Source organism: Sebastes umbrosus, chromosome 14, assembly GCF_015220745.1.
Source record: "Sebastes umbrosus isolate fSebUmb1 chromosome 14, fSebUmb1.pri, whole genome shotgun sequence".
NCBI classification, from domain to species: domain Eukaryota; kingdom Metazoa; phylum Chordata; class Actinopteri; order Perciformes; family Sebastidae; genus Sebastes; species Sebastes umbrosus.
Genome location: NC_051282.1, coordinates 27,438,688 through 27,464,192, shown reverse-complemented (window position 1 = coordinate 27,464,192; position 25,505 = coordinate 27,438,688). Strand labels below are relative to the sequence as shown.

The 25,505-nt window shown below is 46.4% G+C and overlaps 1 protein-coding gene across 2 annotated transcripts; it reads right to left on the bottom strand.

The window, feature by feature from the left end:
- Positions 1-875: 875 nt before the first annotated feature.
- pdgfab (platelet-derived growth factor alpha polypeptide b) lies at positions 876-25,070 on the bottom strand. Of its 2 annotated transcripts, XR_005209972.1 has the most exons (7): positions 24,450-25,070; positions 22,590-22,686; positions 16,719-16,853; positions 15,319-15,509; positions 5,479-5,605; positions 4,191-4,315; positions 876-2,914 (listed from the first exon to the last, which is right to left on the bottom strand). XR_005209972.1 is itself a non-coding variant. In XM_037792734.1 (6 exons), exons 1-6 carry the CDS (start codon positions 24,510-24,512, stop codon positions 2,901-2,903), a joined length of 627 nt encoding a protein of 208 aa, XP_037648662.1. In that variant the 5' UTR covers positions 24,513-25,066; the 3' UTR covers positions 876-2,900. The 2 variants fall into 2 exon arrangements, 1 of the variants encoding a protein (XP_037648662.1); XM_037792734.1 differs by lacking the exon at positions 4,191-4,315 and having other exon boundaries at positions 24,450-25,066.
- Positions 25,071-25,505: the final 435 nt, after the last annotated feature.

Genomic DNA, 25,505 nt, shown 5'->3' with positions numbered 1-25,505 from the left:
CATTTGTGTGAGGGCGTGCCAAACTAGCCGCCAGGCAGGTATTATGCAAATGTGTTACTCGGTGACATCACTATGTTACGGAAGAAAAGGCGGGACTTCAAGCGAGGTGTTTCAGACAGTTCAGGAGCAGTGTTACTGTGGGGAAGAGTAACTCCCTTTTGGCGTGGACATTGGGCTTTTGCAGACCTTTTACATGCATAACCAAATATGTGGCTGGATTGTGTAGAGTCAGTCTGTGAATCTGTGGCAAAATTGTTATACAAATAGTCAGTGATCATGTCTATAATGTTAAATCTAGCAGTACATGTCTACCAGGTCCAGCGAGGACACTAGTCGTTCAAGCGGCGACGTACACAATCATTGAATGCACCTGATTGGTCCCTGGTTTTCTGCTAGCCATTTCAAACAGGAAACAACATGGCGGACTGCTCATAAACTTTCTGTTATAACGTCTAAACAATCTACCAAAATGTACTTTTTTAAGTGAGAAATATTCTATGATTTTAGAACTAGATCACCTAGTTTTACAGGTTGGTCCGAGTTTTGTCAGCCGGATGCGTCACGCCGGACGGGCTCATTTGCATAAAGGACTGTTCCCACCTTTTTCATTTTGAAAGAGCAACGGCCATTGAGGAAATTCCAACCCTAGGCCGACCAATCGCGGAACTCAGTCAGTCAGTCACTCAGTGACAGACAGACAACTATAAAACACACTAAAGGAAAAGGGAAAAATCACTTTAACATAATAAGTCCTCTTTAATATTGCTCATTTACTTAATTCTTACTTCACTGGCGCTGCTTGACGTCTCGTAATTCATCCTAAAATACCATCCTTTAGACACAACGCAAAGAAATTATGGGACTCAACAATTCAGTGAACAATTTCATAAGCAGAAATATATTTATTGTTGGAAACATAAATATATAAATTATGATTATTGCTGTCTTTATCCAAATGGAAGCCCAAGAGAAAAAAGTAATAAAGGCTTGGTGATAGCAGGTAATGGCATTTCCTTTAATCAGATAGCTCTAAGCGTGGTCCCTGGTTTACTGAGAACACTATCTTAACATTGAATGTGTGAACAGTGATGAAACATCAGCCTTATAAATATAGCACCAGTCAACCGATGGTTAGTTAATTCACAGGTGGGCTGTGTGTGATCTGCCATCAAACTTGTCTCACTTGACTTTCACTTCACAGTGAACGGTGACTCACTCTCTCGCCTTTGACTTCCTCATTGGGTGGAAGACGGACGTTGTTTTTGTACTGCGTTGGCCTGGTTACACATTCATCACTGTTTACAGGAACCGGTAAGGAAGTAGTTGTTTGTTCTGTCGGGGCCGCACGGGTTCAGGCCAACGCTGCGTTGTTTTCAGGGCCACCTCCATCATCATCTGTCCTAAAGGCATGTGGCATGCATGAGGTGTGAGTACCTTCACCGGGTGGAGCGATCGGAGATTTATTCGGAGTAAAGCCTAACCAAACAAGGAGTCCATTCATGCACTTGTCGATTTGCTTTCATTCACTCTTTAAGGTGGACTTTGCTCGTTGCAGGCACACAACGTGTGTGCTTGTGAAGCGGAGAGCGGGCGGGCATCTTCCTTATCAATGTCAAGAGTGATATGGGTGGAAAAATAGCCTCATGTAGGACAGAAATTAGAAACCCTGTCTAGACCGCCTCACTAGAGTTGTGTGATTGGCATGAACACACTTTAATGTGCATGTTTGTGTTACATAAAGGACTGGGCAGTGTTTATCATGGCTGACGTTGCCATGTTTGAGCCACTCCATCCCCCCCACACCTCCTGCCCCACATTATTTTTTTGCATCTTCTCCAACGGATTAAATACCAGCATTCAACCACAAAACAAAAAGAAATAAACATAATTCCTGCTCGGATATAAGTAAGCTTAATATATTTCATAACAAAAATAAAGCATCTTCCTGTACTGACTCTCACATCTCCTCCTTGCACACATATATCCACACCATATACAAGACTTGACATCATTCAGATATACTGTAATATAATAAGAAACATGGATGACAACAATAACATTGACTAAAAAAAAAAAAATGAGATTGTGATGCTGATGGTTACAAAGAACCGGATCACACTTGCATGTTTCCAAAATCATTGTTTTTTTTTTGTTCTTTGTTTTGTACTGGAAGAGACTGGAAACAAACGTCCACACATATAAATAGTTTGTAAGTAGCGGCGCATCTTGCTTTTCAGATTTAACAGTACATAGCGAGTGGGCAAAGTCACGGACCACCACGGGGTCTCGGAGAAGATTTCCTCAGAGCAAACATCCAAACACTCAAAATGTTTGATACTCCATAGAGTCTTTTGAAGAAGAGAAAAACACCTCCATTTGTCTCTCTCTTTCCATTGTTTTTCTCTCTTTCTTTCTTCCTGTGTATGTCTTTGAAACAGGGCAGGGCGCTTTTATGTCGCCCAGCTGGAGGTCATCCACCGCTGTTTTGGAGTCTGAGCACCACATTTCCACGAAAATCTCGATCCAACCGTTTCTGTTGTGCGTCTTATTCAAACAAAGTCTCGAAATGTTCAACACAAATCCCTTTCATCATCTCCCTTCGGCCTCTCTCTCCGCCGTGCCCGAGCTACAGCATCTTTCTCTTCTCAATCAGCGGCAGTTGTCTGGGTAGGTGGCGTACCAACACAGGAAGTCACTGTTTTTTTTTTGTTTTAAAAAAAACCACCTTTGGCATCTTATTTATTTTTGTCTGTTGTCCATTTTCTCGTCTTAACGGAAAAGTTTGTCTTTTTAAAAACGAAGGTTGCATGGCAGTGGGGAAGAGGACAGAGCAGGTCTCCTGTTGGTGGCGTCCTCTATTTAGGTCCCTCCCACGCTGAAATCCCTTGTTCTGATTGGTCTCACCTCACGTCCACTGTGGGACAGAGAGAGAGAAGAGATTAGTATCACCTTTTTACAAACACAACACGTGGGTTTCATCTAGGGCTGTCAAAGTTAACGCAATAATGACGCGTTAACAACATTCGATCTTTCGTAGGTTGTAGCAAAAGTTGGTACCAACCATGTTATACTAGCTTGTCGCAAAGGAGGTTAAATAACGCTCCAAACTTATGCTAAATTTTGGCGAGGGAAAACTGGCATAGCCATTTTCAAAGGGGTCCCTTGACCTCTGACCTCAAGATATGTGAATGAAAAAGGGATCTATGGGTACCCACGAGTCTCCCCTTTACAGACATGCCCACTTTATGATAATCACATGCAGTTCGGTGCAAGTCATAGTCAAGTCAGCACACTGACACACTGACAGCTGTTGTTGCCTGTTGGGCTGCAGTTTGCCATGTTGTGATTTGAGCATATTTTTTATGCTAAATGCAGTACCTGTGAGGGTTTCTGGACAATATCTGTCATTGTTTTGTGTTAATCGATTTCCAATAATAAATATATACATGCATTTGCATAAAGCAGCATATTTGTCCACTCTCATGTTGATAAGAGTATTAAATACTTGGCAAATCTCCCTTTAAGGTACATGTTGAACAGATAAAAAATGTGCAATTAATTTGCAAATAAATATTTGAATGGATTGACAGCCCTAGGTTCATCACAACAAGAAAAAAGATAAAAATATATTTTGCATTTTGTGCACAATTGCATAATTTCTTCATGCATTTCAAACAAGCTGACACAACACACACACATGACCCACAATGTTCTGAATCACGTTTCTCCAGATTTCAAAAGACAGTGAGCAGACCAGACGTCATTATGTACGTTCAGTCAAAATATATGTGTCATTTTGTGTGCACTACAAAGAAAAAAACCCTCTCTCTTTTGGTTAGAGATGAGAGAGAGAAAATACTGGTGATGACAAGATGATAAGGTGATGGAGGAAAGAAAAGGGTGGCTTTTAAGCAGTGAAACAAACAGTGACTGTACAACACAACAACACGAAGCATGACACAAAGCAGACGTGTGCGGTGGGCATGCTCAGCAGGCCACAAAATCAGCATGCAGCATTCGGGCACAGAGCGTGGTGCTCCTTGGCCCTCCCTCTCCTCACACTGATTGGCTGTGATGTGATTGGTGATGGTGATTGGCGAGAACTCCCCCTTTGTGCTCTGATTGGACCATTGCAGTGCCAAAAGGTGGGAGGTGGGAGGTGAGAGGACGCCGCGGTGCTAAAGTCCTACCTGTTCCCTTCACAGCTCTCCAGTGGACTTTGGGTAATGAGTGCGACTTTATTATGTCGCCAATAAATCCTTGCTGGGCCTTAGCTTTTTAGGTTTCCTTTTTTTACCTTTAGCCCTACGGTGGCCTGAAAACACAAAGTCGGGGAAGGGTTGGATAGGAAGGAGGGTTAAAAAGCGAGAAGCAGGGGTTTATGATACAAAGAGAGAGAGAGAGAGAGAGAGAGAGAGAGAGAGACAACGGCCCTGGGACAGAAGCAGAGAGCGTGAAGATATGACACACTATAAATACTTCAGATGCCTTATCAGCGCACTTATCTGCTCCCATGAGAGAGAAAGGCTTCAGATCAAGGCACTGGTGGAGTTACCTGCTGTCATGCCAAGCAGCCTTTGGACACACTCCCTTAACACACATACACTTTCACACACATCCTCATCTACCGAGGCACAAACACACAAGCGTTACGGTTTTGCAATAAGCAAGCCACCTCGCAGGTGTGTCTGTCTGTTTGGAGGCAATCACAGGGAAGGGTCATGAAGTGCAAAGAGCCAGACAGACAGACCGAGAGAGAGAGAGCGAGAGACCATGAGACAGACATGAGGAGAAGCGTGGTGATGACGTAGGGATGAGGGTGGACCATCAAACTCAACCTCGGCGTGATTTTTCTGCAATTACGCAATGGGCTCGTTCGAGATGAGCCAGATCTGTATGGATCGATCGCCTCACTATGCATGCCGGTTAGATTTGTGATCCCGACTTGCTCTGACGTCATGCAAACGTGGGCAACGATAACCCCACGAGATCGAGGCGGCCGCAGTTTTTAGAGCCAGTCGCCGTAGTTGCTCTCCACCGACTACAAACCCAGGGCATGATGGGACACCTGGTTGTCGCCTGATCAAAGAGCTGATTGGCTCTTTGTTTTGACAGCAAACTGAGTACCTTCTGTGTAATTGTAATATTTAACGCTAGATTATCAATTATTCAATGCCAGATACACACACATTTCCACATATATCTACAAAAAAATATAAATAAATCCAAATGTGGTTTGCAAACTACAAGCAGCCTACAGATCCGATCTAACAGGAAGTAACTTTTCCTGTGACTTCCTGTAAATTCTTTGCTCGAAACGGCTGGAAACTGTCCGACTTGACCGCAGCTTTTTGCTCTGCTGCTGCCGCCTGATATCGTCTACTTTCCAGGCGAGGCGCAGTTCATCTTGAACGAGCCTAACGCTGGGACACTGTTTGTGATTATGCAACAATTCTTGTGTAATAACTTCTCATTTACCTGTTTCTGCATCTGAGTGCTCCACCACATGATGCTGTGACGTGCACACGCACTCCAGGTGGTCTTCTAACCGCACAAAGACCTCTTTCAGCTTGGGTCTCCTCCTCACGTACTCCACCTTTGCTACCTGAAGAGAGAGAGAGACAGAGAGAGAGAGAGAAGGTTAGCCGTCATTATTCTTGTGTGTCGTCAATGAATGCACGCGCTCTTTGCCCGACCCGCTAACGTCGAGAAGGCGTAGCGCCGTGACTGATGACTCTTTCAAAAAACGATTCATAAAAACAAGTTTGCTTCGACCTCGCCGCGTTTGAAGTGTGACGGCAGCATTCCTCAGAGGCTGATGCATCGGGATCCGCTCGCTGTGTACGCTGTATGGGCTGTTGATCAGGTGTGTAAATACTGAATGGAGTGTATGACCCTGTCCAAGCAAGCTCAAACAATGGGAGGGGAGAGATGGAGGGTACGTGGTGTACGCCCTAAGGCCCTGGGAAGGTTTACACTGGCAGGAGAAGAGAGGCTGATAGATCCCCCCCTCCTTCTCCAGGCCTGGAGCATCCACATCCAGACAGACACACACCTAAACTCCCTCGCCTTGTTCCGACACGTAGGCTGTTTTAAACCACATTAATTCTTCTTCATGGGTTAGGGGAAAGTGTTGCTTAACATGTGCATGCAAGAAACACAGCTGGTCTAATCCAAGCAGTAGACAGCAGCACTTCCAATCTAACAAACAAGAGCAATGCAGGAATTCCTCTCCTTCGGTCCGGCTAACACCCGCTCGGTTTAACACAACAGGGCTGACCTCCACTTCCCACCCAACAGCTCGTAATGAAAAAAGGGCCAATCCTCGGAGGGTTATGAATAGGCTATGTTGATTAAAGCTTAGATGAAAGCTGAATCGGGAAGGTTGCGTGGAGGTTATGATGATCTTGTTGTGTAACTCAGGGGAGGTGGCTACATGCTCTTTTCCCTCTCTGATGTGAGTGCCAAGGGCAGGTAACCTTCCCATCCACCACCGAGGACCCCGGGGGCCACATGGAAACAATATCCCCTGCTTCGCCCCATCTTCCTGGTCGGCGCACGAGAGAGGATATTGGCCGACAATCTCCCCAGCGCTCTCCGGTGTTATGAGCAACACCGGTCGCCATGAGGCTCGCACAAACTGATGAGAGGGCTTTCTTCTTCCCTCTATCCATGCTACGATGGCACACCGCCAAGGCATGGCTGAATTAGTCACGCAGACAAACGAACATACCAATCCCTGTCTGATAAAACAAAAAGTATGATGTTGACATTCGCACAGCCGGAGCTGCCTTATGTCAGTGCCGTTAACAATGGCTCGGAGGGTTCATCTGGGGAGGCTAGAAACTGAAATCGGGGGGTTTCGCCAGCCGCTCCTTTGAAACAGTTTCTTTCCACGGAGGGAAGAGAAAGAAGAGAGGGAGTGAGGAGAGGGTGAGCAAGCAGAGGAGGTATGCAGTGAGCAAACAGAGGACAATGGTGTCTGGGTTGCTGTTATCGGGACAGAGAGAGAGAGAGAGAGAGAGAGAGGGTGAAAGGGCCAGAGCAGGAAGGTGGACCATCACTCTCATTAGGGAACTGTGTGTGTGTGCAAACAGAGGGGTTATTTAAGGAAGAGGGAGGAGGAGGGACCGACCATGATCATGACTAGCATTAGATGACATTCATGTGTTACCTATTAACATTTAGTTTCTGGGTCACTTGCCGGGGAGCTTTATTACACTAAAGCTGACAGGACAGATAGAGAAGTTATCCAAGGTTTACTGTTATCTACCGGAAAAAAGCGCCGATAGTAACGACGAATTTCCCAGAAAACCGCTGCTGCCGCTGCTAATATTTAATGAAACGATCCGAATGAGAGATGTGCAGCTGTCTCTGCGGATGGCTCGGTTACGGGAATCATTCAGGAGCACCTAGCGGGAAGCCAAAAGAGTCAGCAATGTCTGACACTTACTACTGGGGCTGATCTTAATGACTAACACACACACACACACACACACAACTTCTTCCTCTTCTTCTGGCCAAACAAACAGCTATTGACAGACAGATAAAGCGATGGGCCCCCTTAATGAGAGGCCCAGCGGTAGGCTGGTCTCCTTGCCCCCTCACTCAGCAGGGTTAAAAACACTCCCTGAATGGCACACACACACACAAAAGCACACACTTTCATATTTGTCTGTATAACTGTGCTATAATACTGCTCGGCCCACTTTGTCAACACTCTCTCTTTCTGTTTTTTGTTTCTTGGGAAATCGTTGACACGTCTACAATTTTTCCATCCATATTTAATTCCTCCATTTTTAGCCACACAAAGGACACCGGCTTCCTATCCGGCGCAGAGTCAATGACTTCCCACATAAAACACACACATCAGAAAGAGGACCCCCATGCTACGACGAGGGGGCCCCCCGTGCTCTCTTTGTATAAATCAAAACCGATCTAAACTCCCTAGAAATCCGGGGCCCTGAGAAAAAGAGTCCCCTGAGCGTCTGTGGAGTGATATCCGATCCAGAGGGGTTGGGGTGATGCAGGGGGGGGGGGGGCTCTCTGGGAAGTGCACCCCCTTTCGGGTTTGTCTCCGCTGCCCCTCCGTGTGGAGCCGATTGTCCCGGTCGGGGCTAATTGGGAATTCCCTGAGCACGGAGCGCTGATGAGAGCATGATGGAGGGGGGAAAGTTTTACTCCGGCTTTCCAAGGAAAACACAACAGGGTTGTGGATGTGCACCGCGGGCCATCGAGAGCTGGAACGGTGACAGAATGGAGCGAAAATAAACAAGAACGTTTGTGTGTGTGTGTGAGTGTTTGGAGAATGGAGGAGGCGGAAAGAGGCAGGGTGGCGATTCATTTATCAGGAGGCGGGAGACGCTTTGAGCTTGTTTCCCCCCCCCGGAAACAGAGAGCTCTTGTTGGGATGCTGCAACTGTGAGCAAGTGGAGGAAAAGGTGGGGAGGAGGAACGTTAAGAAACTTTCTGTATCTCTGTCTGTCTGAAATGACACCCAGAAGAAAGGCAAGACTATCTACAGAGGGAGAGAGAGCAAACCACAGAAGACCTCAGGACAACGTGCTGCTGCCCTCTGCTTCAACCCCCACAACACAACCACACACACTGGGCTGGAAAGGGTTATCACAGGCGGTGTGTGGAGAAGAGAGGAAGCAAGGAGAGCGTTAATCACATCACATCACAGGCCTCCAGTGCCAAAAAGGCACTTCATGGCACACCACTCTCTCCCCACCTCCCCCTCTTTCACACACATTAATGTATCACCGGATGTGAGTATCTATCTGCCCCTGAACTCATCGTGGGTTTAAGGCCGCAGCCTTACACAAATGGCCAACACCGTTATGAGAATTTATGCTCGTGTGCTAGTGTGCCAAAACGCTCGTTGCCAGTGGGGTTTCTATGCCACGGTGTTGAGTTTCTTCCGGTTTCTTTGTGTAATGTTACTTTAAACAATAGAGTGGTGCAGGAATGAGTCCTAAAACCCAGAAATGAGTTAGCAGGAAGTTAGGGAACCAGGGCGATGCGAACTTCCTGGTTGGCCTACAAAAACACGTCATCCCTGCAGCACTCTATGGCGACTGAAAGTGAGCGACTCATGTCGGAGTTTGAGCTGATAAATGTTGCTACTTTTAGTAAAATCACAGCAACGCAGAAAAGAGCGTCGGAGGAGATGGTGGTGTGTACGACCGTGGAACCAATTGAGGCAGAAGGATGGAGAATTTTCTGTGCTTGTCCGGTCATTGAGAGACATGGACGAGGAAATGCATTTCAAATATTTTAGGATGTCGGCAGGTAAGCATCCCCTTCTCCTCAGAGACCGAAAGAACCGTCGAGCAATATCAAATATCAAAGAGTCCAGAGATGTGTAATCTTTCCATTCCCTCCTGTCGTTATAAAACAATTGCAGAGCAAATAAGATTTTAATGAAAGAGAGCATAAAACGATGCAGTAAATGGCAAAGACGCCGAGAGGGGTGAAATTAGAGAGTGGGAGATGTTGCAGCAGCGAGACAGAAAGAAGTGAGCAGGGAGTGAACAACTATTTCACATAACAGACAATCAGACTCCGAGTCTGAGCGGAGGAGAGAGGTGGTGGAGGAGGGGGGATGAAGTCAGAGGGGAAGAGCGAAAGGGAGGACAGGAGAGGAGGAGTGAAGGAAAATACAGAAACGAAGTAAAATATGATTAAAGTACGGCCGCTAACTTTTCCTGCTCGAGCTGATGCATTCCAGCCGGTGCGGCGGTAGCCAAACTCTCCGGCTTCTGGCTTAGTTGGGACGCTCCCATGGTCTCTGACCCGCCCCGCAACCCCCGCCGCGCACACACAAACTCCCTCACCCTTCTTCATCTAGTAGAAGAGCTGAGTGAATCAAAGGGAAAATAATTCACAGCTGCAAGGGGACTTCAAACAGGGGGGCCCCTCATTCCCATCTAACCCCCCCCTTCACGTAATCCACGGGACCCCTCAGACGATCATAAATCATGCTCACTGTATCACCGTCACACTGTCTTTTATTTATGAAACACCCCGTAAGTCAGGGTCCCACACAACCGCAGGGCTACAGCTACCGCTTCCCCCAACACCCGGATCTGACCCACTGCCGCTGAGGTAACTGTCAGCCTGTGTGTGTGTGTGTGATGGGGTCGGGGCCGGGGCCAGCGCAGGGAGATGTGTGGACCCCCACACTCGGCACTGTGGTGGCTACATCCGCCTGGCCTCTGTCAGCCTCCGCTTTGATCCGGCAGCCATCAACACTTCATTACTCTGCGGCCCGTCTTCCTCTCGCTGCCGCTTCACACAAATGGCCTTGTCCCCTGCGCTGCGGTGGGCGGGTTCACGTATAGCGTAGAATAGAGCGCTCTCTCTCTCTCACACACACACACAAACAATCTCCTTCTTGGGTTTACACAGATGTGCACTGACGTCGACCTCTGACCTCCAAGGACCATCTAAAAAGTTTCCAGCTACTAAACCGAACCAAATGAGAGAAACTGTGAGTTTCATTGTTGGCAAATGATGCCGTACTGATTAGATTAAGGCAATGAAAAGGGTTAGCTCTCATGTTCGGCTTCTATTTTTGTTTAATAGTGATGGAGGGGTGGGGTGTAGCACAATGAACAATCCATTAGATGTTGGTGGCGATCCGGATTCAGGAATTTTTTTAAGAATTCCGATCAGCCAGAGCAATAAAACCACAGGGTATAACACATATAACAACCCGCCTCCTTCTGAGAGCAGAGATACGTGTGTGGATGTGTGGCGAAACATCGAGGTGCGGGAGCTGCTTGCCGTCCACGGTGAGAAAGAAAAAAGCGGTAGATGACGGGATGAGAGACAACGCAGTGTAACGTTACACAGTCATAACGAGGCTGCTGAATGAGAGGGGCATCCGCCGATACGTTACACGGAAACACACTGTGTTAATAATAAGCCGACCACCTCACGGTACCGCCAGCTGTGAGCTGTGATCTGTGATCTGTTTTTAAAGTCACGCACCTTGGCGGAGGTATGTGCTCTCCGAGTGCAATTCTAGTTTAACCTTATTTTATGGGAATCAAGGGTACAATTCCTCCCTATTTTTCTTTTCACTTTCCATAAGCATTCGGCGCTGTCCTTGACACAAGAAGACGACCTCACTTACTGTCAACTGTGTATTCGTGCAGAAAGGAAAACTTCAGGATTTCCTGGATTACCTCACTTGTAGGTAATTTCTGTATCTGCTCATGTGAATGAGGAAGAGGGCGATATAATGAACTTGAGACCAAATGTACTGCAGAGGCCTTAAGAGTTAATGAGTGAGCGGATGAGTGACACCTCCATTCTTTGCCTGTTGTCATGGGCTGTTTAATCAGCCCCACAGGAAGAGCAAACAGAGAGACTCGCACGCATTCATACACACAAAGACTAACGTGCACGTTGAGATCACTGCCAATAACTCTCTTTCTATCCCACACGCGCACACCTTGTATACTAGTCTCTCCTGTCCAAAACCACAAGTTGTTTTACGAGCGAGTTCGTCTAGCGAGCCCCGGAGCCAGAAGCACTGAGAAAACTATCAGAAGCTCTGGACGCAGCTGTCAGAGAGGAAGACGTGAGGAGGAAGAACAGAGGGAATACAGGAAAGAGCATGAGAGACTGGTGGTGAAAGATTAACAACCAGAGGAGACCGATAATATACTAATTCTGCTATTTATTTTCACGTCATATCTAGATCGTAACAACTCAGAGAACACTAAGAACCAAAAACACTGGCCAAAATGTACTGCCAGGCTTCAAAACACCAAAAGGAAAAGAGAAATCATAAGAGGAGGAATCACTCAGATGGAAATAAAGGGGGAGAGCCAAGATGCTGGGATAGGGGGAGTGAATGTGGTGTCATTGAAAGTGCAAAAGGAGGTGGGATGGGGGTGAAGGAGGAGTTAGAGGAATGCTGGGATGATGATAGTCTGAATACACAAAAACTCATTAAGAATTCTGTTTGCCCAACTCTCTTTCCATCTCTTGCCTCCCTCACTGAACCTGCTCTCATCTTTACACTACTGTGTCCTTCCTATACCAACGCACAACGACAAAAACCTCTTAATTCAACCAGTGATGGACCAAAAGAAGTTCAAGTGAAATGCAAAACAACTGAAGGAGGATGGAAAAGTCAGACATAGAAAAAGAGTGACTTTAAGATGTGCCCCTTCTCCTCCCCTCGGGCTGGTCCTATTTAAAGTTTCCTTTTTTATTGCCCACGCCACTGAACAGAACAGGCTTGTACAGTACGAGGCCTGCACAGACCCGTTCTCTTTTTTTAGAGGGAGAGAAACATAAGAGAGAGAGGGGGAATAAATAAATAAAGGTGCATTTGGACAAATGCATAGTGGCATGAGATGGAAAGAAACACAGCAGCGAATGTGTTCTTTTCCCATCCTTGGCCAGCAGAAGGAAAACAAGACCTGGGGGGTAGACGGGCGACATTTTTAGCTTTCTAATAAACGGAGCGAGAAGCACAAACTGAACTATTCAGGCTGACTGCTGAGAGGACAGACGGACGGAGAGAAAAAAAAAATACTTGGCATGAGACAATGTTTCTCACACACAATGCAGTGAATGTCTCCTGACTGGAGCGAGCCCTGACGGATGACCCTTCCAGGGATACGACGCCCCGCGGCTGGATCTGCACGGAAAAGAACCGCCCCGCGTGAATCCCTGACCGCCACGTCCGTCTCCGGCTTCATTTTGTCCGCAGTGTCATGAAGGGGACACGGACAAAGTCGCATGGATCACTGCATTCCAGGAATAGCTGAATCTAGCCTTATAGTGTCTCGTCCGCCGTCGTCAGTGTCTCTCCGTGTGTCCTCGTCGCTGTTATCACAGACAGAGCTCCTATTGAGGCACCTACTGTCTGGTAGACAGAGAGACAAGCTTGCATGCAGACACACAGGGTTGTGCTGTATATCAGAGCTCTTGCTGCTCTGTGAGTCAGCATCTCTGACCATAAACCCTTTGCCCTACAATGGCCGACTTGTCGGTGCAGGCTTACGTGTCCACAGGGGCGTTTATTATCGCGAGGGATCGCTTCGCTTCCCAGCGTTGGACGCTTGATGGGCTGCCACTAAACACAAGGCACCTGATTGGATGCACGCTCTCACTCGCGGGCTGCTGCTCCCAGCTTTCAAACCGGAACCAAACATGTCGGCTCGTTTGGAAACTTTATTCTCTTATATCATGAAATTAGTTCACCGAACTGTGTTTCTGAAAACATTTTATGCGAGAAATAAGCCATGCAGTGACTGAATCTGTCTTTATTTTGGATCAACGATGTTTAATCATTCTTCGGGTGTTTCCAGAGGTGGCAAGTTACGCCAGATGCACCTGGTTTGCATAAAGTAGCCAAGACCTCAACTTAATGCAAATGAGAAGCGACCAACGTGATGTGACGTCTCTCGGCTGTGGACATGTACCATAAGAGGAGAATGTCCTCGCGTCCATATGGAAATCTCCCTGACCTGTACCAGTGTGCCAAAGGGGAAGGAGGCAGTCAGGGGTTGGTATTTGTTTTTCTGCTCTATTGAGGCGGTGTCTTTAAATCCCTGCATGATGTCCCAGTGCCCATGGTTGGGCAAGATCACAATGATTAAAGAGACAACAGAGATTCAACTCAAAGAGAGACACAAGTCAGAGTGTTCCAGAATATCCTGTTTATCCCCTGCTTGTCTCTTACTCTTAGAGAACAGAGCACATAACTCCCATACCTCCAAACAGAGCCGCGCACCGGCTAACAGTCTGTAGTGTAAATACGGCAGAAATACGACTCAGCTCCAGCCACGGTGTCTCCTCTGATCCTGAACAGAAGGACGTGTTTTCAAGCTCACCGATGCCAAAGAGCCTCTGACAACCCCCCACCCCCCTTCAATCCCTCTCTCTTTCTCCGTGTCGCCTCGTCTCCTCTGGGCTTCCAGAAAAGACCAAACAAACAGAGAGTGGAGGAATGGCTGTGCAGTAGCCGATGACACTCGGACATTCTCAAGGTACAGGAAGCTGTTTCTCTCTCTCTCTCTCTCTCTCTCTCTCTCTCTCTCTCTGTGTCTCTCTGTCTGTCTGTCTTATATCTGGCAGGAGCATCCCTCCCTGGTCAACCCTTCAACAGATGTCCTGACTGAAGGTGCCAACAACCCTCCCTCCCTGTCCTCTCCTTCTCTTCTTCCTCACTCCTGCTGTCCTGGCACAGCCTCCCCTGGCCTCTCGCCAAACATGGGATAGAGTGATGAGGAGAGAGGGTGGTGATTGGCTGTAATGGAAGGAGAGAGGGGGGGATAGCGGAGGTAAGGTGGCCACTATTTGGGCACTGGCCAAGGAGGCTCAGAGGAGACTGGTAGATTGAAATGAAGAGTAGCTGTGGAGGAAAGACGGTGGACAGGAAGCACGAAGGAATGAGGGTTAAGCTTACATCTCCTTATCCATGTGATTTATCAACCCGGTCTCACTCCCAACTCGTCAAATACCGCCGATTGGGCAGCGCCCCTCGGCATCGGAAACTGACGCACAGAGGTACACTTTAGCGACAGTATGTGACAAACCGGACTTTCAACTCCAATGTAAACCCACCAGCTGCTTTATTTGATGGTCGAAGCAGGTGACGTATTATTAATAGCGTGAGAGATGGGTCAAACAAACACAAGACTTTCAACCAGAAGACCGCAGGTCGTGTCCCCGTGTGAAACTAAAAGTAATGTTGACTTATTTTATCACGTCCAGTTGTTAGTCACGTGACTCGTTGGTATCGTGAGTCATTAGTCAGGGAAGTTAACGTCAACCACGACCGTTTCCTAAACCTTATCAAGGAGGTTGGAAAGGGGAGAGGTCACGCGTCATCAACGCGTCATATCTTTGGGGTACAACACATGCGCAGTAAATTCTGGTCGGCACGACCGCATCTCCAATTACACTGCGCATGTGTTATACCCCATACTCCAAGACCCGTGTCCCAGCATCTATCAATAGGCCTTGAACCTAACTAAGTTGTTGTGTTGCCTAAACCTTACTTCCTGTGAAAACGGAAGTTTATTTTGAAAGGACACTATGCATGTAACGAGCGTATAAGCCGTCCCGGTCAATCCGTTGGTAACGCAAGAGGGGTACCCCGTGCATCAGTCTCCAAAGAATGTGTTGGATTTGTTTGTGGAATAAATGAGGTGATATTGTGTGTTTAACCTTGCACTAATAGTGATCGTAAGGGTGCAGGCATGACTTTTCAACAAGCTGGCACACAATCTTGCCTCCTGTAGGCATGTGTGTGCGTGCGTGTGTGTGTGTGTGTGTGTGTCTTACCTTAACGGTGCGGTGGTGCTTGCGGGAGGGATGACAGCGCATGTTGCTGGTGTTGCAGCAACCCGTGCAGCGCTTCACCTCCACACAGGGCGGCCATATCAGGAAGTTGGCCGACGTGGGATCCACCTGGCTCCTGGGGATCTCGTAGATCACCGTCCGCGTCTTACACACCGCCGGGACCGCCTCCTCCGCTGGAAGAAAGAAAGAAGAAGAAAAAGTAGGAGGAGTCCCGAGTTAATGGCCTGCTTAGTCAGAGTGCTCGGTGACACATTTTCCCGAATGCACGCTCGTGCTGATGTATTGTTGTAATCCGTCCCTTTTGCTCCCAGCTGCTTGCATGCATTCCTTCACTGCTCATTATGCGATGACTCACTCGACGTGGGAGCCGTTTGTCTTACCTCAGATCACACCCAGCTTCCTTTAAGACCGTTAAGGAGACGAGCTCTCCAAAAAAGCTGATCTCATATCAGCTAAGGAGCTTTGGGATCAAGACAGAAAGAGACGGCTCCTTTTGTTCCGAGCCCTCACTGGGGTTAATGCAGCGTGACTGGGCCAGAAAACCTTTATGTCCGCCGGTGGGAAATCTAATAATGGCCTTTGACCCTGTTGGTCATAGTGAAAAGAGGAAGGCAGTAAGCATTCATTTCAGATTTAATGCTCTGACAGGCACTCAAACCTAAAGACGTGACAGAGAGTATACAGTAAGACGTCGTAAAGATGATATGTGCGTGTACAGAACGTGAGGGACAGTTGCCAAAACGGTATCATACACTTATGATGTGCCGCAACATACATGAAATGCAGCCAGCCGCTGCATAACTTCAAATGCTCCCCTGCTGGGAGGGACGCGAAGAAAAAAAGGAGTCTTAACACACACACATGGGTACACTACATGGTATTCTCCACGCCTCGATCAGATATCGTACCGCGTGGCGTTTTATGAAGAAATCTGACTGGGAGCCCAGGCGAGCTGCAACTTGAGCTCCTGAATGCCTGGAATTTCCACGCTGGAGGATATATTTCTCTCCTGACGCGTGTGTCTCAGATCTGCGAGCCTCTGGCCAATTAAAAGGCTTCATGTCAGACGTCCTCGTCAACCTCAGTCTCGTTTCTCATGATTCCTCGTTCGCCATAAACACTGGGTAGACGTCTTCATTAGAGTTCCTTTTATCCACAAAAGAGCCATACAAAAGCCACTAACTATTAGCTTTGTTTGAAATGAGTGTAAAGTGATCGGTTTCATCTCCTGGGAACATGTCAGGGAACTCGTATGTTAAAGTAGAGGTTATTTTTAGGGCATTATTGTGTAATAAGTTGTGCCAAGTTGTGATGCGCAGCATATAGTGCCAGACGTAACCAATGATGCAACCTCTGAGCGCATAACATTCATTCAGTCTTACCGATGCTCCTCTTGCGTCGGCTGTGGAGCTGGGAGTTCTTCAGGTCGTTGTAGTAACCATGGTGACGGGAGTAGTTCTTATGGTTGTTGTGGTGCTTGTGGTGTTTGGGCTCCTCGATAACATTGTTTCCCGTACCTCGTCAAAAACAGAAGGCAGCCACGTTAATGATGTCACACAGAGAGGAAGCACACACACAAATGAGTCTGCAACGTTAATCAGCTTGTTGACTGTGGCGGGCGGCTCGCTACAGGCCTCGCCATGCAGCAGGCTGGGATGCGATCATACTATTGATGTTTTATATAGCCCCTTCCACAACTAACAATGTGTCGGTTAGTCACGCGACCATAATGAGACGGTAACTTCCTGCTGGCTTCTGTAACACTTTGATTCCCTGAAGGGATTAGGGTTCCCTTCAATGTGCTGCTGGCTGGCTGGCTGGCTGGCTGGCAGTGCGACTGCTGATGACGTCACAAATTGAGGTCCAGAGTGCACACATGGTGCAGGCGCATATTACGCCGACCTCCGTGTAATTGCTCTATGTGTCAGCCTCATTTGGCTGAACTTTCCCAGCAGGAATCTAGACACAGGTGAGTCAGCATGCTCCCTTCAACAACAACCACAGACACACATAGCGGACTAAAGCGGTCATTTGACAGGTGGTGCCCAGCCGCCATTATCCCCGAGCCTAATTAGTGGTTTCGTGCCTCTCATTTACCTGAAAATGTTTGCTTTTTCAATCATTCAGCTGCTTGGAAAAGTACATGTTTTGTTGGTAGCTCCTCAAGGCTCCACTAACTCCAGTCTAATTTCGCCAGCTCAGCTTATTCGCAGTCACGGTCATCTGATAAAAGCCTGCTTGTTTTGGTCCCCACCCAGAATATGAGGTGGATTACAGAAGAGTGCCAGAGCAGCTATAAAGCGATAAAGCTTTCCCCAAAGAGCAGAGTCTGAGAGTGTTTGCTAAGTGGGTGGGTCCACCTGTCTGTAGGTACAGTACGGCCTATACCCAACCACCTGGCTTACACAACACTCAACATAAAGACACACTTACAACTACACAAGCTCCTCTCATTATCCTCCATAACATGCTAAAACCCAATGTACACCGGCACAACAAAGCTTAGCCACGGGCAAACACATTCCTCTCATGCAGCGCCTTTGTGCTCCGACCGGAGTCATCTGAAGGGATTTCCTCCACCTATACATGATCCACCTCTGGGGATTGGTTGTTTATTTGCTTTTGGATGCCTTCTTTTGCCCCCTCAGTGAGAGTGGAGGGAATTTCCTTCTGGCCCGTCGTGCCGTCAGTCAGACGGCCGGCGACCCAGAACCAAAGGTCTGCGGAAAGGAAGTGCTGGCTGCAGCTGAGGCCTGGAGTTAAAGAGGACCTGTTGTGCTTGTTTTCAGGTGCAAACTTGTAGTTTGGGTTTCTACTAGAACATGTTTGCATGCTTTAATGTTCAAAAAACTGATCTGATTGGTCAGCTAGCCGACTCTGATGTCATTGGACAACCAAACCAAACTCTAAAGAAACGCTAAGACGCAAACGCTAAGAACAAAATTGGACTATCCAGAATTACAAACGTGGCCGGTAAAATTTGCAAACACAACTGGGATGTATAAATAAAACAGGATAAACGGGATCAGACACAATTTGTCAGGCTTTTTGTTTTGCCTCTTTTTAACAAATTTATAAAAACTGCTCTCGCTAAGACGCTACAGATCCGCCGCAGCAACCAAGAACATTTACAAAAAGTCTTTAATTAACTAACTTAGTAACTAGCCATTATGCAAATGTGTTACTTGGTGACATCACCACGTTACAGAAGAAGAGGCGGGACTTCAATCGAGGCGTTTCAGGCAGTTCAGGAGCAGTGTTTCTTTCTGTTTTTTTTAGTGTGGACTTTGGGCCTTGTAACTTTGCAGACCTTTTACATGCACAAAAAGCTTTATAACACACTAAAGGAAAGGGGAAAAAGCACAAAAGCATAATAGCGTGCTACAGGAATGAGTCCAAAAACCCGGAAATGAGTTAGCATTTTAGCACTTCCGGTTCCCTCATCTCAAAGTCAATGTTTTTTTTTAATTGGTCTTTAGTTAGATGCCTGAAATCAGGTCTGTGTTTAACATGAGCTTAAGAGATTTTAACGTTTTGTTCTACAACATAACAACAACTCGCAAATTTTTAAACTTTTATGTGTCTTAAAAAAGGAGGTTGCTAAATAAGACTACTAAACATCATCACGCCGACTCGCTCGCCGTTACAGCCTCGTTGTGTATGGTCACGTTCATGCGACCGTGGTGTAGTTCGTTTATAGCCTAAAGTTAGCTTTTTACTTCTGGTCGATGCATACGTCACCCTCGCAGCACTCTATAGGTCCTCTTTTAGTAAAGGGTTGATCTATCTATATGTGTTGCTCACAGTCTCCATATATGTGCAAACACACACCTACACTGTCTGCACTGTCAGGTGGACTCGTTGTGACAGCTGGCTGGTTTTCCTACCTGACAACCTTTTAACACTGCAGGTCACTGACAGAACTCCCACTGTGCCTCCTCTCTCTCTCTCTCTCTCTCTCTCTCTCTCTCCCTCCACCACACCTATCCCTCTCTTCACCCCCCCCCACCCCTGTCAGAAGAAGAGGACGGGAGTGAGGGGAGGGCGTCACAGCAGTGACCACCCGGAGACAGTTTGTGTCAGAGCTGACAGGAGAAAAAGGGCATAAAGAAGTCCTTTATAGACTACGGAGTCCTTTTTCTCAGCACAATAAAAGGACCTTTCTGTTGGTGTTTTCTTTACGCTAAAAGGAGGAACACGGGGGGGGAAAAAGAGGGCAATCAGAGTGATCGGGCAGGACGAAATAAAGAGAGGCAGAAATAGAAAAGAGTGAGGGGTTTGCTCCTCTGTTGGTTCCAGGTGACTGAGAAGTAATAACACGCCCGAAGCGTCGTCCAACTGAGACAAGAGAAAAGAGGACAGGAGACAGTCTCTCGCCATGAATCAGGCTTTCATGACTCGCAAATTACTCCCTCCATTAGCTGAGGGCCTCGGCTCCCTCCCTTTACTCCTCCTCCTCTCTTTCTTTCTTCCTCTACTTGTACGACATGTTGTTGACTTCTTGTAATAATTCTCTCTCCGTCTCTCCTCCTTGTCTCTCCAAATATCAACAGTTACATGGCTGAGTTGACAAAGTGTTCATAAAGGTGTGAAAGCAGGTAGGAAGCACACTTTGTAGGGTTCATAGGAAGTGCTGCCAACTGTACCGGAGGTAAACACCACTGCCAGCTTGTCAGAAAACAAAGCAGATTGCACAACAACTTGTTTCTGAGTGAAGTGTATAGCGGGAACACGACCTCCAGAATCCTCCATGCTCCCTCCTCCACCTCTGCCCCCACTGCCAAGAGTCAGGTTCCCTTTTCTGTCAAAGTCCTTCAGTGAGAGAGAGATAAGAGCCGGCCGGCTGGGGGCCGCCTGTAAGGAGGGAGACGGGGGGATAGAGAGGAGGAAAAGCAAGGAGAGGAGCACCCTCAGGGGCCAGACAGCCATCTGTAGACTCCGGCGGGGTCATCTCGTCTGTCAGTCAGACACCGTCCTCATTGCACACCGAGCAAAAAGCAGCGCTAAATGAAACACCGCGAGATAAGCCCTGCAGGCCTTCCCAGAGAGCCTGACAGGTGTTACACGCTGAATTATAAAGCCATCCTTCCAGATAATGACAAAATAATATGATAAAACTAAATAATTTCCTGGGTGTGACCTTCCAAACACAACATCAGCCCGTCTTCCAGGTGCCAGTGTTCAAAGGTTTTAACCAACACCTCATATAAGCCTTTCCTCCCCCCCTCCCGGTTGACACGCTATACACCCTGTACAGTTCAGCCTATACTGGTAGCTTTACTGTCCCGGCCATCTGCAACAAAAGCTCTGAAAATACCCCTCTGGCTGGCGTCAAAGGTCTTTTAATGGGCTGGCCTGGGCCGCCGAGCTGGCCGTCAGACAGATTTATGTCCTCGTAATAATAATCAGCCTACTACTGTTACCCCGCCAAACATTCCTCTGTTTGAAGAAAGACATGTTAATTCAATTATAAACACCTCTTCTCATGCTAGAGGCACTCCGGGGGATCTATTCTGGGTCTCAGTGTATACAGCGGCCGTGATCACTGTTGTGGAGAACAGGTCGGTTTGTGCAATTAATAAACGAAACGCACTAATTGATACGTCCGTCAGAAAAGCGTGTGGTTATATGGGAGAATACTTGAGTGATGCTTTGCTTGAGGTTTGAGGCTACTAATGAGCAGTGACGTAGAGCTTAAAAGCAGATTTAGTAATTACCTATTTCCATCAACAAATCTTTAAGGGAGAGCCCTGAGTTTGATATATGGCTGGAGCCTGTGTAAATAGAGGCTCATGTGAAGGCAAACAGCTTCTTCCAGCAGCACCACTGTAACTTAATCTATTAAGACAGCCTGAGACAGACCGGTCCCCCCCCCTATACTACCACCGCCACCACCACAGAAGAAGAAGCAGCACCTCCAAGAACCTGAACCTGAAGACCTGCGAGCCGCTGCTGTCTCTGTTTACAACTGTAAAGCCACTTTATTGCAGCAGCTGAAAGAATATGCACAACAGTGAAAGTCCATCTTAGTCACATGAGTACAGTAGACACACCTATCGCGGCTTTATCACGCACGCCAGGGCTGCACTTGGCAGCAGATCCCTTCCTGTGTACAGACTGCTGTCATGAGGAGTCACCGATTCTCAGCTGATGATTGTGATTGCCAAAACAACAGGTTGTTCCTGTTTGCTCACTAAATCCACTACACCTGCAGGATTGGCTCCATTTAATCAATCGCCACTCAAACATCAGCTTCTACTCGTCAGTTATTGCTGCAGGCACAAGTGGATCCATGAATGATGACAACATACGTGTTATTCTTATGGTCCAAAAATATCAGTCATTAGACATGAACAACTCTCTCCCAAATCCAAAAACTAGAGCACTAAAACTCTTGTGATGTCATAGGGTGTAAAGTGTGGAGCTGCCCCATAGACAATGAATGGGAAGAGATGATGTAGATGACACTGAGAGCACTCAGCTCCAGTCTTTACACCCTATGACATCACAAGTTCGAGACTCTGGAGGAGCTCATGTTCATAAATATAGAATGAACTTTACTAGGTCATGGAAATAACATATTGGAATTCTTAATTTAGGTGATGTTCCCCTTTAATATTACACAAAATTCACCTATCCATCCAGCAAAAGGATGTTTAATGAAAAGGTGAAACACTGGCTGAAACTAAACCAAACCTACGATCACTGATTATCAATTGGCAACATACATATATAAATTAATTGTGAAGTATGATGTTGTATTATGTGATTTTATGTATGATGTGGTATTATGTATCTTTATTTTTTATTTTTTAAAAGCCTAACCAGGGACAAGGTCTGCAAAATTAGCTATGCCCTATATACATTGTATCGGTTGCACTTTGATTAAGTGTAACAATGCCTACATGTGTTGTCCTTGTCAAATAAATAAATAAATAAATGAACACATTGCAGTTTCAACGACAGCTGAAGGCTTCCCAAGCATGATTATCTTAAATATGACCTTTATATTATAGCTATTTGGTTTGATCCCTAAGCCAGCACATGTTGCCTCCCTATACAAAAATACCAAGAGGGCTATCTCTAAAAGTGATTGAACAATAGAGCATAATACTAGAGCTAATAAAAGGCTGATGTAATCATGATGCAGCTGTTTTTAGCAGCACACCAACAATAGCAGAGTCACATGTTGTGAACAACATCAGGGTTAAAAATGTGGTCTGTTGATAGAAGTATCAAGAGGCAGAATTTACCTACGGAGTCAATGTCCAGTAGCCGCTGGAGGTCGCTGATGCTGTGGATTTCACTGTGGGACAGTCTGTCTATCAGCTCCTGGGGAAACTCCACTTCCTTTAGGGGATGGTGTGGGGGGGGCAAACAAAATAAACAAGAGATGAAGGTTAGAGATGTGTCGGGTCAGTGGCAAAACGTTTGAGTAATTGTTTGTCTGTATAAGTAAACGTGCTGAGTTTTTAAACAACCACCAGGAAGATCACTGCTGGAACAATGTTGCAACTATGTGCCAACTACAATTACAGCAGATCCATGCATCACATGCAGAGGAGGTGGTGCCGAACCTCCTTGAGAAATTATGCAATTTAAGAAGGCTTTGCTCTGCAACGGAGCAAAGTTGCATGACTGGGGGATAATATACAACATCTTTTTTTATTAGGACCTTCTGGTTAGTTCGGCACACATATGAGTCTGGAATAAGCACTATAAGGAATAATATGAGTATAAATTGTATGCCGAATTGATAAATGGATGCCAATAAGAACCCAGGAAGATCACTGCTGGAACAATGTTGCAACTATGTGCCAACTACAACTATAGCAGATCCATGCATTCATCCTCACACACACATGCAGAGGAGGTGGTGCCGAACCTCCTTGAGAAATTATGCAATTTAAGAAGGCTTTGCTCTGCAAGGGAGCAAAGTTGCATGACTGGGGGATAATATGTGAGATATTTTTGTATTAGGACCTTTTGGTCAGTTCGGCATACATATTAGTCTGGAATAAGCACTGTAGGAAAACATGAAAATGTGTTAATATGAGTATTAATTGGATGCCGAATTAATAAATGGATGCCAATAAGCACCCAGATAACTTTAATAGTTGTTTTACTTATAATTTTTCTGGGAAAAGGTGAACAAACATTAAATTAGTAATTTTTCTAACGGAGTTTGGAACAGCAGCTCGCCACACTTTGCACTTGTTGCGGTCTTCTTCTTTACAAGCACCTCAAGTTGAGGAGAAATTATGCAATTTAAGAAGGCTTTGCTCTGCAAGGCAGCAAAGTTGCATGACTGGGGGACAATATACAACATCTTTTTTTGTTAGGACCTTCTGGTCAGTTCGGCACACATATGAGTCTGGAATAAGCACTATAGGGAAACATATGAAAATGTGTTATTATGAGTATTAATTGGATGCCGAATTAATAAATGGATGCCAATAAGCACCCGGGTGACTTTAATAGTTGTTTTACTAATCATTTCCTCAGCGGATAGGTGAACAAACATTAAAATAGTAATTTTTCTAACGGAGTTTGGAACGGCAGCTCGCCACACTTTGCACTTGTTGCGGTTTTCTTTGCAAGCACCTCAAGTTGAGCGCAGCCTTACAGGAACAGAGGCTATTTATATCACCCGGAGCGGTTCCCATGAAAGCGCTTAGCCAGCCCAACCAAACCGTTTGACCATGTTGGCTCAGACTGCAAAAACACATTTGGCACAAACGCCAAAAATAACTGCGATATGAGTGATATGTTGGTTCTCATAGTCACTGACCGTGTAGCTGGAGCTGATATCTTTATATGTTTCAGTCTGGAAAAATCAATCATAATTACCCTTTTTTGTTATTATCTTAGAATAATACAGTTTGGATGGTTTCATTCAAATGCTTTAAAGTCTCAAACTCTTATCATCAAGCTTTATTATAGGCTTTAAATGAAATCAAAACTTTTATTTCTTTTTAGTTTTCTTATGTGCATCAAGTTGTGTGGAGAAATGCATGCTCTGTGGGAACTTTGCACCCTCACAGGACCTCGCTGTGCATGACATGGCACCAGATGGACCCAGTCTCTATCCACCGAGTCCATGGTAACTTTACCTCAGAGGTGGCCAGCAGCAGGTACGTCGTCCACAGCAGGAAGTAATAAAGTGCGGCTCTCATCTCCCTTTAATTTCGATGTAACCCCGCACAAGAAAAAGGTGCTTTTCTGTAGGAGCCGCAGAATCGCTCCTGGCCCCGCAGGATCCACAACCATCCCCTCAGGGCGGGCTCACTCACACTCCGAGCGACGCCTGCTGCACTTGCTCTGCTTTTTCTTCTTCTTGCAACGTGTGTGAAAAAAAATCTGAAGAGGCTTGTTATTCACATTGGACTGCAGCAGATCCTCAAGTGGGACAATCCCAAGAGACAAGTCTGAAGCGCATTGCACTTGTCCTTCACCCTCTTTACAAACTTCCTGCAGCTCACTGAAATATCAAACAAAGGAGCGCAGCTGTTAGAATTAGATTGTTAGAATTAGATTTATGTGATAGTATTTAATAGTCCTGGAGGAGGAATATAATCCAAACGAGCAAGATCCTCTTGGGTGGAAAGAAAAAAAGAAAAATCACAAGGTGTCCGTGTGGTGGTGGTGCTATCCAGAGAGAGCCCGTGTGTGTTGCAGCAGTGCGCTCAGGTCCTTGACTGTGTGGGACTCTGCAGTGAATGAGAGTCAGAGCGCCTCTGAGCTGCTGGATATAGAGAGAGCCAGCCTGCAGATCCGTGCATGTTGCGCCTCCCCTCGTGTTTCGGTGATCGTGCATCTATTCAGCGAGGGGAGCTGGTTGGCTGGTTGGATGACTGGATGACTTAAGACTCAAGAGTATGTCCCCATCCCCCCCACCACCACCACCACCACCCTCAGACTGAGTGTGTGTATGTGTGTGTGTGCTCTTCTGCACAGTGCCCACTCAGAGATTCAGGCTGTAATTGATATTGATTATCAGTGATTGGAAAGGATGCACCAATGGAGACAAAAAAGGATGAGGATGCTGATGAGGATGTCCTCAGTGTTAACAAGTAGCTTTGATTGGATAATAAATTAGGTGACAGAAGGAAGTCAATAATTACATTTATATTAAAGGGACTATTTGTAACTTACAGAATTGCTTGTTA

Bases quoted from the DNA above. Each gene is read 5' to 3' on its own strand.
- pdgfab (XM_037792734.1), bottom strand. From the start codon at position 24,512: ATGAGAGCCGCACTTTATTACTTCCTGCTGTGGACGACGTACCTGCTG. The intron at 16,854-22,589 runs GTAAATTCTGCC...GTTTTTGACGAG, and splicing joins ACTGGACATTGACTCCGTAG to GTACGGGAAACAATGTTATC. The intron at 5,606-15,318 runs GTAAGACACACA...CTCTCTCTTCAG, and splicing joins AGCACCACCGCACCGTTAAG to GTAGCAAAGGTGGAGTACGT.